Raw genomic sequence first — 15,223 nt, 5'->3', positions numbered from 1 at the left:
CATGATGGGGGGGGCTGTTATTACTGGCACATGATTGGGGGGGCTGTTATTACTGGCTGATGAGAGGCACTGGGGGGCTGATGAGAGGCACTGGGGCTCTTATCTGAGGTCTGATTAGGGGTCATTCATATTGGGGTCTGAGCTGAGGTGTGATCTGAGGTCTTATTAACATTGGGGATCTTATTGGGGCTGTTAGCTGAGGTCTGATTAACATTGGGGGTCTGATTGGTGGTCTGACCTGAGGTGTAATGAAAAATATTTTTTTCGTATTGTGCCCACTTCCAGCCCGGAGCCCAGCTGCCCAGAGCACTGATCCAGAGCAGCTTGGAGAAAAGGCCTCACAGTCTCCTACACGCCTTCTGCCCGGCCAAGCCAGCCAGCACCTCAGGCAAGCCAGCCAGCACCTCAGGCAAGCCAGCCAGCACCTCAGGCAAGCCAGCCAGCACCCCTGAGTCTTCAGAACTGTAAGTGTAGGGGGGGGTTCACACACACACACACTTAAAATTTAACGATATAAACAACTCGCAGTTTACTGAATAAGAATATACCCGGCGAGCAAAAATGCAGTTTTTTGGGGTTCCAACACCTATGTCCACGGTTCACCCACTGCCGATTATAAGTATAGAAGAACGTTATAGTTTGGAGGGCACTCAATAAACGGGTGTCACATGGAAAAAATGCGGCTTAGGTGATTCTAATATTTCATTTATTGAATAAAAATTGATTACTAAAAACGAATTGAAATTTAGATCCAAACATATATACAGTATACCTAATTGCTTATGACAACATGATTATTTGTAATTGATATTTTGTATATAATAAAAATAATAATAAAAAGTTATAAAAATCTAAATACTAAGATTGTTAAATTAATATCCACCATAATTCACATTTCATATCAGAGAATCATAGTAAAATAATTTGTGATACTTTTTTACATGATTGATAATTATGTATAATCATGTGGCTTAATAAGTGATCTATAATATTTATTGATAACCATAATTCACTATTGAATCATTAATGATCAAATAAAATTAGAATACAAATCATAATTATCAATCATGTAATAAAGTATTACAAAGTATTTTACTAGGATTCTCTGATATGAAATGTGGATTATGGTAGATATTATTTTAACAATCTTGGTATATTGATTTTTATTATATATTTTTTATTATTTTTATTGTATACATTTTTGTTCTTTTTACATATACAAAATATCAATTACAAATAATCATGTTGTCATAAGCAATTAGGTATACTGTATATATGTTAGGATCTCATTTTCAATTGGTTTTAATAGTTTTTAGTAATCTATTTTTATTCAATAAATGAAATATTAGAATCGCCTAAGCCGCATTTTTTCCATGTGACGCCCTCCAAACTAGAACGTTCTTCTATACACATAAATGATACTGTAGAAGCTTTCTCGCAGCTCTTCTTACATAGAGATAACTCGGCTTAGAATTGCTCTCACGTTAAAGCCCTTATTCGTGGCTGTGCATAGAACATTGTGCAAATTTCAACCAGAACGAAATGTTTAATATATCGATTTCCGCTGTGTGCACTCTTCCTGACTTCTAAATATCTCCTTATCATATAAATATTCCGTCTGATTAAGAAAAACCACAATTATTCACAAGTCCTCTCTAGGTTAATTAGGGTCAGGACTTCTTTTTTCATTTTAGATTTACATGCAGGCCTCACGGAATAATTACACAGAGAAAACCAGGACTGCATCCAAAATATGCACAAAGTTACTCGCTATACTGGAACGGTTCTGGCACAGCAATTAAAATATTAATTGGCTTAGCCTTCCATTCCTTGTAGCACTTTTTTTTGGGCCATGATAGGTGTTCTGCTCACTTATACACTGTGGCTAGAAATCAGAAAGGCGCGCATGACAGGCCACTTATAGGAACCCGAGTCCCACACATGCAATTAGAGCAATGGCTCGGGTGGAGGTATGTATAACTAAACATATGTTACTTTAATTAAAGGTCCTCTGGGACTGGGACTACTTTAGGCTACTTTCACACTAGAGTTTTTACTAGATCCGGCAGGGTCCAGCAAAAACGCTTCCGTTACTGATAATACAACCGTCTGCATCCGTTACGAACGGATCGGTTGTATTATCTTTAACATAGCCAAGACGGATCCGTCATTAACTCCATTGAAAGTCAATTGGAAATGGATCCGTTTTCTATTGTAGCAGATTGTGTCATAGAAAACGGATCGGTCCCCATTGACTTGCATTGGGTTAATGCCGGATCCATCTTGCATCCGCATCCCAGGATGGAAAGCAAAATACAACATGTTGCGGTTTGCTCTCCGGTATGGGAACGCAACTAAACGGAACGGAATGCATTTTGGAGCATTCCGTTCTGTTCAGTTCAGTTTTGTACCCATTGACAACGAATGGGGACAAAACGGAAGCGTTTTTCTCCGGTATTGAGCCCCTACGATGGATCTCAATACCGGAAAACTAAAACGCTAGTGTGAAAGTAGCCTTAATCTTAAAGCTCATCTGTCAGCGGATTTGTCCCTATGACACTGGTTGACCTGTTACATGTGCGCTTGGTAGCTGAAGACATCTGTGTTGGTCCCATGTTCATATGTGCCCGCATTGCTGAGAAAAATTTAGTTTTAATATATGCAAATGAGGCTCTCGGAGCAACGGGGGCGTTGTCATTACACCTAGAGGCTCTGCTCTCTCTGCAACTGCTGCTCCCTCTGTACTTTGATTGACAAGACCAGGCAGTGTAAACAATCTCAACTGATCTTCAACGCCCCCGTTGCTCTTAGAGCCTCATTTGCATATATTAAAACATCATATTTCTCAGCAATGCGGGCACATATGAACATGGGACCAACACAGATGTCTTCAGCTGCCAAGTGCACATGTAACAGGTCAGCCAGTGTCATAGGTACAGATCTGCTGACAGATGAGCTTTAACCCCTTCTACCCCGGGACAGTTTTCGCCCTTCTGCCCAGGCCATTTTTTGCAAATCTGACATGTGTCACTTTATGTGGTAATAACTTTGGAACACTTTTACTTATCCAAGCCATTCTGAGAATGTTTTCTTGTGACACATTGTACCTCATGATAGTCATAAATTTTAGTCAATATATTTCACCTTTATTTGTGAAAAATTTCCAAATTTACCAAAACTTTAGAAAAATTCCCAAATTTACAAATTTCAATTTCTCTACTTTTATAATACATAGTGATACCTCATATAATAGTTATTACTTTACATTCCCCATATGTCTACTTCATGTTTGGATCATTTTGAAAATGACATTTTATTTTTTGGGGACGTTAGAAGGCTTAGAAGTTTAGAATCAAATCTTGAAATTTGTAAATGTCCAAAACCTACTTTTTAAGGACCAGTTCAATTCTGAAGTCACTTTGTGGGGCTTACATAATAGAAACTGTAAAGGATCTCCTGGCACCCCGACCGGGTTCCTCCGTTGATAGCTGTTCCTAGTGCTTCCTGAGGACTAAAAGCACTCCGCTCTACACCAAAACCACCACAGGAACCAGGAACAGGAAAAGGAACAGCTCTTACAAGAGCTAGGAGTTATAGCAAGGGGAGTATACAGCGTATAGCAATCCCCATACACATGAGACGAGGCTCTATGTTGAATGTAAAACAGGATCTCTTTAATGGGTTATTTTTCAGCCTTTTATGCAGGTCTCCTAGCAAGGGACACTCCCCCTGGGGCCCTTGTAGAAGACTGTGACAGTTTATATTTTAGCCAATCACATCGCATTTACAGTATTGAAACCTTCCCAGCAATTGTGCACAAAACCCCCTTCCCTCTGTCTGTAACGCAATCAACAAAATACAATGAGCACTGTCTTTGACGCAATCAACAAAAGACAATTACCAAAACACATTGGGCTCTGCCTGTGATACAATTACCAAACATAATGGGCTAATTTAATCACTCACAGACAGAAAACACATTTTTCCCAAAACACAGAAAACACCTCAAAACCCCACATATCCCCATAATGTATACATCCATGGATAGCTCTGATCTGGGTGAACAACCTATCCAAAAATCACCCAGATCCGAGCAGGGGTTCCCGAATTCCATGGAAGTCACATTTGGGCGACCGCAAGCATGGCTTTCCTGCCCAAAACAGTTCCACAGATTTAGGCTTTCCTGCCCAAAACAGTTCCACAGATTTAAGCTGTGCGGTCGGTCTGTCTTCTCCTTCAAAGTTAGTGTATGGGCCATAATCCTGAGGCAAGAGGCTGGCAAACAGGCCCCTCCAAAACCCAGTGGCGAGGTTATTTTCGCCACAGAAACCACCCAAAAATGACCCCTTTTTAGAAACTACACCCCTCAAGGTATTCAAAACTGATTTTACAAACTTTTTTAACCCTTTATGTGTTCCACAAGAATTAATGAAAAATAGAGATGAAATGTCAGAATTTCACTTTTTTGGCAGATTTTACATTTTAATCCATTTTTTCCAGTAGCAAAGCAAGGGTTAACAGCCAAACAAAACTCAATATTTATTACCCTGATTCTGTGGTTTACAGAAACACCCCATATGCGGTCGTAAACTGCTGTATAACCACACGGCAGGGCGCAGAAGAAAAGGAACGCCACATGGTTTTTGGAAGGCAGATTTAGCTGAACTGGTTTTTAGATGCCATGTCCCATTTGAAGCCCCCCTGATGCACCCCTACAGTAGAAACTCAAAAAAGTGACCACATTTTGGAACTACGGGATAAGGTGCCAGTTTTATTGGTACTATTTTGGGGTACATATGATTTTTAATTGCTCTATATTACGTTTTTTGTGAGGCAAGGTAACCAAAAAATGGATGTTTTGGCACCGTTTTTATTTTTTATTTTTAACAACATTCATCTGACAGGTTAGATCATGCGCTATTTTTATAGAGCAGGTTGTTACGGACGCAATGATATCAAATATGTCTACTTTCTATGCTTGTTTGTTTCAGTTTTACATAATAAAGCATTTTTGAAAACAAAAATAATGTTTTTGTATCTCTATTTTCTGAATGCCCTATTTTTATTTATTTTTCATCGTCTTGTGCAAAGGCTCGTTTTTTGCAGAAAGAGTTGACGTTTTTATTGGTACCATTTTGGGTACATATGATTTTTTGATCATTCATTAATACACTTTATGGGGCAAGGTGACCAAAAAATTGGTTGTGTTGGCAGAGTTTTTATTTATTTATTTTTACAGCATTTACCTGAGGGATTAGGTCATGTGACTTTTTTTATAGAGCCGATCGTTACGGTTGTGGCAATACCTAATATGTCTACTTTTTCCTATTTTTTTAAGTTTTACACATTAATAGCATTTTTAAACTGAAATAATGATGTTTTAGTGTATCTATAGACTGAGAGCCACAGCTTTTTTTTTTTTTTTTGACTGATTGTCTTAGGTAAGGTCTCATTTTTTGCGGGATGAGGTGACAGTTTGATTGGTACTATTTTGGAGGGTATATGCCTTTTTGATTGCTTGGTGTTGCAATTTGTGTGATGTAAGGTGACAGAAATGTTTTTTTTTTTTACACAGTTTTTATTTTTTTACGATATTCACCTGAGGGGTTAGGTCATGTGATATTTTCACAGAGCAGGTTGTTACGGACGTGGCGATACCTAATATGTTTATTTTTTTTATTTATTTCACTTTAACACAATAATAGCAGTTTTGAAGCAAAAGTCTAGCAGTCTCCATTGTCTGAGAGTGATAGCTTTTTTATTTTTTGACCGATTGTCTTAGGTAGGGTATCATTTTTTGCAAGATAATGTGACGGCTTGATTGGTACTATTTTGGGGGTCATATGCCTTTTTGATCGCTTGCTGTTGCAATTTTTGTGATGTAAGGTGACAAAATTGTGCTTTTTTACTTTATTTTTTATTTTTACGGTGTTCACCTGAGGGGTTAGGTCATGTGATGTTTTTATAGAGCTGGTTGTTACGGACATGGCGATACCTAATATGGAATTTTTTTTATGTATTTCACTTTAGCACAATAATAGCAGTTTTGAAACAAAAAAATTATGTTTTAGTGTCTCCATGTTCTGAGAGCTATAGTTTTTTTTATATTTTTGGGCGATTGTCTTAGGTAGGGGCTCATTTTTTGTGGGATGAGGTGACTGTTTTATTGATACCATTTTGTGGGACATACAGTGGGGGAAATAATTATTTGACCCCTCACTGATTTTGTAAGTTTGTCCAATGACAAAGAAATGAAAAGTCTCAGAACAGTATCATTTCAATGGTAGGTTTATTGTAACAGTGGCAGATAGCACATCAAAAGGAAAATCGAAAAAATAACTTTAAATAAAAGATAGCAACTGATTTGCATTTCATTGAGTGAAATAAGTATTTGAACCCTCTAACAAAAAAAGACTTAATACTTGGTGGAAAAACCCTTGTTTGCAAGCACAGAGGTCAAACGTTTCTTGTAATTGATGACCAAGTTTGCGCACATTTTAGGAGGAATGTTGGTCCACTCCTCTTTGCAGATCATCTCTAAATCCCTAAGGTTTCGAGGCTGTCTCTGTGCAACTCTGAGCTTGAGCTCCCTCCATAGGTTTTCGATTGGATTAAGGTCCGGAGACTGACTAGGCCACTCCATGACCTTAATGTGCTTCTTCTTGAGCCACTCCTTTGTTGCCTTTGCTGTATGTTTTGGGTCATTGTCGTGCTGGAACACCCATCCACGACCCATTTTCAGTTTCCTGGCAGAGGGAAGGAGGTTGTCGCTCAGGATTTCACGATACATGGCTCCGTCCATTTTCCCGTTTATGCGAATAAGTTGTCCTGTGCCCTTAGCAGAAAAACACCCCCAAAGCAAAATGTTTCCACCCCCATGCTTGACGGTGGGGACGGTGTTTTGGGGGTCATAGGCAGCATTTTTCTTCCTCCAAACACAGCGAGTTGAGTTAATGCCAAAGAGCTCTATTTTGGTCTCATCAGACCACAGCACCTTCTCCCAGTCACTCTCTGAATCATTCAGGTGTTCATTGGCAAACTTCAGACGGGCCTGCACATGTGCCTTCCTGAGCAGGGGGACCTTGCGAGCCCTGCAGGATTTTAATCCATTGCGGTGTAATGTGTTTCCAATGGTTTTCTTGGTGACTGTGGTCCCTGCTAATTTGAGGTCATTAACTAACTCCTCCCGTGTAGTTCTAGGATGCTTTTTCACCTTTCTCAGAACCATTGACACCCCACGAGGTGAGATCTTGCGTGGAGCCCCAGAGCGAGGTCGATTGATGTCATTTTGTGCTCCTTCCATTTTCGAACAATCGCACCAACAGTTGTCACCTTCTCTCCCAGCTTCTTGCTAATGGTTTTGTAGCCATTCCAGCCTTGTGCAGGTCTACAATTTTGTCTCTGACATCCTTGACAGCTCTTTGGTCTTTTCCCATGTTGGAGAGTTTGAGGTCTGCTTGATTGATGATTCTGTGGACAGGTGTCTTTTATACAGGTGACTAGTTTAAGACAGGTGTCCTTAATGAGGTGACTAATTGAGTAGAAGTGTCTAACCACTCTGTGGGAGCCAGAACTCTTAATGGTTGGTAGGGGTTCAATACTTATGTCACTCAATTGAAATCAATTCAAGTTGCTATCTTTTATTTAAAGTTATTTTTTCGATTTGTCCTTTTGATGGGCTATCTGCACTGTTACAATAAACCTACCATTGAAAATGATACTGTTCGTGAGACTTTTCACTTCTTGTCATTGACAAACTTACAAAATCAGTGAGGGGTCAAATAATTATTTCCCCCACTGGTATGCTTTTTGATCACTTGGTGTTGTACTTTTTTGTGATGTAAGGTGACAAAAATTGCTTTTTTTTACACCGTTTTATTTTTATTTTTTTTATAGTGTTTATCGACAGGGTGATCATGTATATATTTATAGAGCCGTCATTACGGACACGGCGATACCCAATATGATTACCCAAAATAATTTTATTAAAAACACTTATTTTTTTCTTTACTTTATTTCTGACGTTCACTTTTGGGGGTCTGATCCCCTCTGCAAAGCATTACAATACATCTGTATTGTAATGCATTGCCTGTTCGTGTACTACAGTGAGTAGTACACAAACAGGTTGCCTAGGAGACGGCCTGAGGCTGGATCTCCTCAGCTCCCGTAGAAGGCGCAGTTCCCAATGCCGTGCCAAGGCATTGGGCAGCCTCTGCACGGCATCGGTCTGCCTTCTGACACATAGAGTCCCCGCCACAGCAGCGCAGAGGGGACTCTATGCGCTCCCTCACCCGACACAAACCTCTTCTATGTCGCGGTCAGCGCGGTACCGCGGCATAGAAGGGGGTTAATCAACCGGCATCGGCTTTTACAGAGATACAGCAGGGGCCCGGGCTACCAGGGACTGTTGGGTTCCCTGCAGTGATCGGGGCGAGCACCGCTCCGGTGCCCGCGGTGATCACCATGACGTACTATTACGTCAAATTGCGGGAACGCAGTGGCTTCCATGACGTAATAGTATGTCATGGATCAGGAAGGGGTTAAAGAGGACCTCTCACCTCTCCTGACTAGTCTATCCTACCAAATACTTGTATTCCCCATGAAATAACAATTCTGGAGCATCTTTTCTTATAATTCTACATTTTTCTGTTCCCCGTTATTCCTCCTAGAAATGTATGAACACACTGACATCTGGGGTTGTCTGGGAATTTGACACTGATGACCTATCCTCAGGACAGGTCATCAATATCAAACCGGTGGCGTTCTGACTCTCAGAAACCCCACCGTTCAGAAGCTGTTCAAAGAGGTCACAGCGCTCAGTGATAGCTTAGGCCTCATCCTAGGCCAGTGATGTCTCCCCTCACGTGGCCTAGGCACAGCTCAGTCTCATTTCAGTGACTAGACTGCATACCCTGCATGGCCACTATATAATTTAGAGCACTGTTTTTGAGCTATGAAAGAGCCACAGCACTCCGGTCACCACAGCCGCCTCTTCCTGGAAGTCAGACACCCGCCAATCTATATGAAGACCTATACTGAAAGATAGGCTATAATGTCAAATTCCTGGAGCACCCTTTAAGACATCAGCTTTAGCTGCAGATTTAAGTGGCTCCTGATATGCCAACACATGGCCTACAGAAGAGGAGGGGAACATTAGATACTGAAGAAGAAAATGTGAAAGAATATACCACTGGAACCTTGGATGGCCAGGGATCGACAATTAATGTGTGACTGATGGGTGACCAACCCTTGGTACCACTAGAAATTAGCAGATCAATGAAGGGAGCCAAGCTACAGTACCAGACGAGGCAGTCTGCCCTGATCAACACGAATGGGTCCTGGTGGTCACTGAAACCACAGGGACCCCTTGATAAGCCGATTGTGGGGGATCAGGGATTAGACCACCAAGCACGGGCCATTAATGTGATTCCTGTACAACCAATTGTTATCTTGGATGCGAACACCCGTCAAACAACCAACGATTAGTGTGTGGCAGCCATTGGCCAACTCCTGCATCCCTGCAGACCACTTGTTGGAAGGGTTCAACTCTTTCAAACCAGCTATCGGTGGAGGGTGCCAGGAGTCAGACCCCCAGTGATCAGATATTGATGACCTATCCTGAGAATAGATCATAAATATTCAGGCCCCCCTTCAAAACCCCTTTAATCACGTCTGTATTGAGACACACTCCAGTTGAGTAATTTTCTAGAGCCGAGGGAATTTTTTAGGCTAATGCATCAAAAGAACAACCTAGAGGGGCTCAGGGAGACCTGTAGAGGTGAAGTCATAGACCCTGTCTCCATAAAGACTGTACCGATGGACAGGCCACAGACAGCGGATAGGTTTGCTGGAGGCATCTCACATTTAAAACAGGCAAAAAAAAAAAAAAAGGTCTTAGTGAACATTTTGATCAAAAGATCAAAGTTTAACTTTTCAGTGATTGGGGTGGTTTCTGAGCACTTACAAAATGTCTGCAGGCATAAATAGGGGTCTGGAAGGTGAGCGAGAGAACGCTTAGTAAGCAGGTTACAACATTTTAAATCCTAAGACATAAAATATTTAAGGGGGTTGTTCGGGTTCTAGATATTGATGACCTATCATTAGGAAAGGTCCTATCAATGTCAGAACGTGGGTGTCTGACACCCGCACACCCCACTGACCAGCTGTTTGCAGCAGGTGCAAGAACTAACATAGAAGGAGGAGCCGTAAGCACAGCACCATCCACTGTGTAGTGGCCGTGCTGGGTAGGTACAGGCAGCTCCCATTCACTTACATGGTAGCTGAGCTGCAGTAACCCTACTACGCAGTGGATGGAGCGGTGCTTCCAACACTCCTCTCCTTGTTATTTACAGTATACAGCTGATGGTGCGGGTGCTGAATGTTGGACCTCCACGATCTGATATTGATGACCGACCACTAAGGATAGCTTATCAATATCTATAACGTAGATAACCCTTTGATTCTGTAACAGCGATTAATACTCTGTTAACTCTTAAAACCACTTACTTATTGTCATGGAGTCTGGCCCTTGCTCTTCAGGCGGTACACCGCTTATTGCCGTCAATGGTGCTGGTGGACTGGCTTCCATGCTATATTGGTGAAAAAACACTGAGAAATTAATCAATCTGTTCCAATACTCAAAGCTCCACCTGTGCCAGGCGGCTAGCTCTTAAAGGGGTTCTGCAGGACTACAAAAACAGCATCACACCTGTCCACAGGTCGTGTGTTTGGTATTACAGATCAGCCACATTCACTTCAATCGAGAGGAGCTGTAATACCAGACACGACCTGTGGACAGGTGTGATGCTGTATTTAGAAGAAAGGCAGATATCTTTTTGTAGTCCTGGAGAACCTCTTTAACCGTTTTTATTTTTCTTCCTATTTTCCTTGAGCCACAAAATGTTTTATATTTCCATTTACATAGCTGTATGAGGGCTTATTTTTTGAGGGACAAGTTGTACCTTATAATGTAACCATTAACTATGGCATAAAATGTAGTGGGAAGCGGTAAAAAAATTCCAAATGTATAGGTTTTTTATGTCTAAGTAGTCTAAAAATAAATGTCAACTTTGAAAAAAAAAAAAAAATTTTACATCACCATATTCTGACCCTCATAACTTTTTTAAACTTATGGTATACTGAGCTATATAGGGGCCCATTTTTCTGCGGGATGATCTGTAGTTTTTATGGATACCATTTTGGAGTGTGTGTGACTTTTTGATCACATTTTATTACATTCTTCTGGGTAAGAGAAGAAATGAAAAAATGGCGAATTGGCCATTTTGACCCTTTTTTCTAGGGGTGCACCGAAATGAAAATTCTGGTCCGAAACTGAAACCGAAAATTCAGGATGCCCTTGACCGAAAACCGAAACCGAAACTGCCTTTTTGCCCAAATACTTTTTAAATTACTTTTTTTAAATGATTTTATTAATAATTCTTTTTCATGAATTTAATAAATCATATTATATAACATGGTGCTTCCTCATACACAAGTGATTGTACAAAACAGTGCAAGAAACAGTTGTAAAACCAACCTCAAACTGTAAACAGACGTAGCCTCAGGTCAAGAACAAATTTTTGCTGGGAGAGGGGGATCTGTAGGGAGAGGGGGATCTGTGGGTGGCTCTGTTATGAGAGGGGGATCTGTATGGGGGATCTGTGGGTGGCGCTGTTATGGAGAGGGGGATCTGTGGGTGGCGCTGTTATGGAGAGGGGGATCTGTGGGTGGGCTCTGTTATGGAGAGGGGGATCTGTGGGTGGCGCTGTTATGGAGGAGGGGATCTGTGGGTGGCTCTGTTATGGAGAGGGGGGATCTGTGGGTGGCGCTGTTATGGAGAGGGGATCTGTGGGTGGCGCTGTTATGGAGAGGGGGATCTGTGGGTGGCGCTGTTATGGAGAGGGGGATCTGTGGGTGGCTCTGTTATGGAGAGGGGGATCTGTGGTGGCTCTGTTATGGAGAGGGGATAGTGGGTGGCGCTGTTATGGAGAGGGGGATCTGTGGGTGGCGCTGTTATGGAGAGGGGATCTGTGGGTGCTCTGTATGGGAGAGGGATCTGTGGGTGGCCGCTGTTATGGAGAGGGGGATCTGTGGGTGGCGCTGTTATGGAGAGGATCTGTGGGTGGCGCTGTTATGGAGGGGGGGATATGTGCACTGTTATGGGCATAACAGTGCACAGATCCCCTTTCCCCATAACAGTGCACAGATCCCCTTTCCCCATAACAGTGCCATAGACCGATCCCCCCTACCCATAACAGCCCCGGCCCTGCTACTCACAGCAGACTAATCACTCACTGCATCTTTATTTACCTTACAATCGTGAGGCTCCAGTAACACTCTGCAGGCAGAGCGGAGGGCGGCGTAACGTCACTTACTCACGTGACGCACCTGCTCCGCCCACTTTATAATGAGGGAGGCGGAGCAGCGCGCGTCACGTGAGTAAGTGACGTTACGCCGCCCTCCGCTCTGCCTGCAGAGTTGTTTACTGGAGGCCTCACGATTGTAAGGTAAAATAAAGATGCAGTGAGTGATTAGTCTGCTGTGAGCAGCAGGGCCGGGGCTGTTATGGGTAGGGGATCTGTCTATGGCACTGCTATGGGGAGAGGGATCTGTGCACTGTTATTGGGGAAAGGGATCTTGCACTGTTATGGGGAAAGGGATTCTGTGCACTGTAGAGTTGTTACTGGAGCCTCACGATTGTAAGGTAAAATAAAGATGCAGTGACTTAAAGTAAACGCCGCTCCGGCGCCCCGCCCGCACAAATCCCAAACCCCATATTTTCTGCCGATATGTACCAATATCGGCCGAAATGGATTAGGCCCATTTTCGGCCGATAATTTCGGTGCACCCCTATTTTTTTCCATTACGCCATTCGCCGTATTGAAAATTTGTTTTTAGATTTTAATAGTACGGGCGTTTTCGGTCGCGTTATACCCATGATTTTTATATTTATTGTTATTTAGGTATTTATTTTTTTATTATACGGAAAGGGTGATTTAAATTTATGTTTCTTGTTTTTTTTAAATATATTTAACATATTTATTTTTTTAATTGTGATGATTTTAAAGCTCATATAGGAGCCTATAAATTCAGTTTTTTTTATTTTTCATTTTGCGCTATCAGGTATTTTTATCCTGCCTGCTATCTGGTGGCCAAAATAAGAATTGCAGCATGAACACTATAAGCCTCGTCAGCGAGATTACAGTTTTCAGTGCAACTACCGATGCCCGCATTGGCCGCACGGGGCAGCGGTAGGAAGCGCCTTCTGGGTTTTTGCGCTTTTAGAGGTCATGATCTCACTTGATCACGGCATCTAAAGCCTTTAATTACCGCAATCGGCATTATTATGTCCTATACTTGGCCGCAATATACGGGCCACGGTCCCACTAAAGTCAATGCGTCTGGAAAAAAAAAAAAAAAAACTATGTAACATGGACGTCATCTGCATTTGGGGACAGAAACACAGAAACATATGTATGGTTGTGTGTGAGGCGTTGTCAGGATAATGGCTAAAGGTAGATGGTTTCAAAGTTGTGTCCATGAACTTGTCACATTGTACATATACAGGGAGTGCAGAATTATTAGGCAAGTTGTATTTTTGAGGATTAATTGTATTATTGAACAACAACCATGTTCTCAATGAACCCAAAAAACTCATTAATATCAAAGCTGAATATTTTTGGAAGTAGTTTTTAGTCTGTTTTAGTTTTAGGCTATTTTAGGGGATATCTGTAGTGTGCAGGGTGACTAATTACTGTGCATAATTATTAGGCAACTTAACAAAAAACAAATATATACCCATTTCAATTATTGATTTTTACCAGTGAAACCAATATAACATTCTCAACATTCACAAATATACATTTCTGGGACATTTCAAAAACAAAACAAAAACAATCAGTGACCAATATAGCCACCTTTCTTTGCAAGGACACTCAAAAGCCTGCATCCATGGATTCTGTCAGTGTTTTGATCTGTTCACCATCAACATTGGCGTGTAGCAGCAACCACAGCCTCCCAGACACTGTTCAGAGAGGTGTACTGTTTTCCCTCCTTGTAAATCTCACATTTGATGATGGACCACAGGTTCTCAATGGGGTTCAGATCAGGTGAACAAGGAGGCCATGTCATTAGATTTTCTTCTTTTATACCCTTTCTTGCCAGCCACGCTGTGGAGTACTTGGACGCGTGTGATGAGCATTGTCCTGCATGAAAATCATGTTTTTCTTGAAGGATGCAGACTTCTTCCTGTACCACTGCTTGAAGAAGGTGTCTTCCAGAAACTGCAGTAGGACTGGGAGTTGAGCTTGACTCCATCCTCAACCCGAAAAGGCCCCACAAGCTCATCTTTGAGGATACCAGCCCAAACCAGTACTCCACCTCCACCTTGCTGGCGTCTGAGTCGGACTGGAGCTCTCTGCCCTTTACCATACAGCCACGGGCCCATCCATCTGGCCCATCAAGACTCACTCTCATTTCATCAGTCCATAAAACCTTAGAAAAATCAGTCTTGAGATATTTCTTGGCCCAGTCTTGACGTTTCAGCTTGTGTGTCTTGTTCAGTGGTGGTCGTCTTTCAGCCTTCCCTACCTTGGCCATGTCTCTGAGTATTGCACACCTTGTGCTTTTGGGCACTCCAGTGATGTTGCAGCTCTGAAATATGGCCAAACTGGTGGCAAGTGGCATCTTGGCAGCTGCACGCTTGACTTTTCTCAGTTCATGGGCAGTTATTTTGCGCCTTGGTTTTTCCACACGCTTCTTGCGACCCTGTTGACTATTTTGAATGAAACGCTTGATTGTTCGATGATCACGCTTCAGAAGCTTTGCAATTTTAAGAGTGCTGCATCCCTCTGCAAGATATCTCACTATTTTTGACTTTTCTGAGCCTGTCAAGTCCTTCTTTTGACCCATTTTGCCAAAGGAAAGGAAGTTGCCTAATAATTATGCACACCTAATATAGGGTGTTGATGTCATTAGACCACACCCCTTCTCATTACAGAGATGCACATCACCTAATATGCTTAATTGGTAGTAGGCTTTCGAGCCTATACAGCTTGGAGTAAGACAACATGCATAAAGAGGATGATGTGGTCAAAATACTCATTTGCCTAATAATTCTGCACGCAGTGTAGTGTAATCAGCAGGCAGCGTGGTATAGAGCAGGAGAAGCTGAGCAGACTGAGATACAGCTTTGTGGGTATACATTCAGCATAACATGTATTTC

General features: G+C 41.9%; 1 protein-coding gene across 1 annotated transcript in view; it reads right to left on the bottom strand.

Annotated features, from left to right (window-relative positions):
* The window catches only part of SNX29 (sorting nexin 29), a 581,792-nt gene that overhangs the window by 483,302 nt on the left and 83,267 nt on the right, over positions 1–15,223 (bottom strand). Inside the window, exon 11 of the mRNA XM_040441656.1 lies at positions 10,507–10,589. Coding sequence (XP_040297590.1) covers positions 10,507–10,589 — 83 coding nt within the window. The remainder of the gene's footprint in view (positions 1–10,506; positions 10,590–15,223) is intronic.

The sequence above is a fragment of the Bufo bufo genome, chromosome 7, assembly GCF_905171765.1.
Source record: "Bufo bufo chromosome 7, aBufBuf1.1, whole genome shotgun sequence".
In the NCBI taxonomy this organism is placed as follows: domain Eukaryota; kingdom Metazoa; phylum Chordata; class Amphibia; order Anura; family Bufonidae; genus Bufo; species Bufo bufo.
Note: the sequence above shows the minus strand (reverse complement) of the source record. Positions and strands in the feature narration are given on the sequence as shown.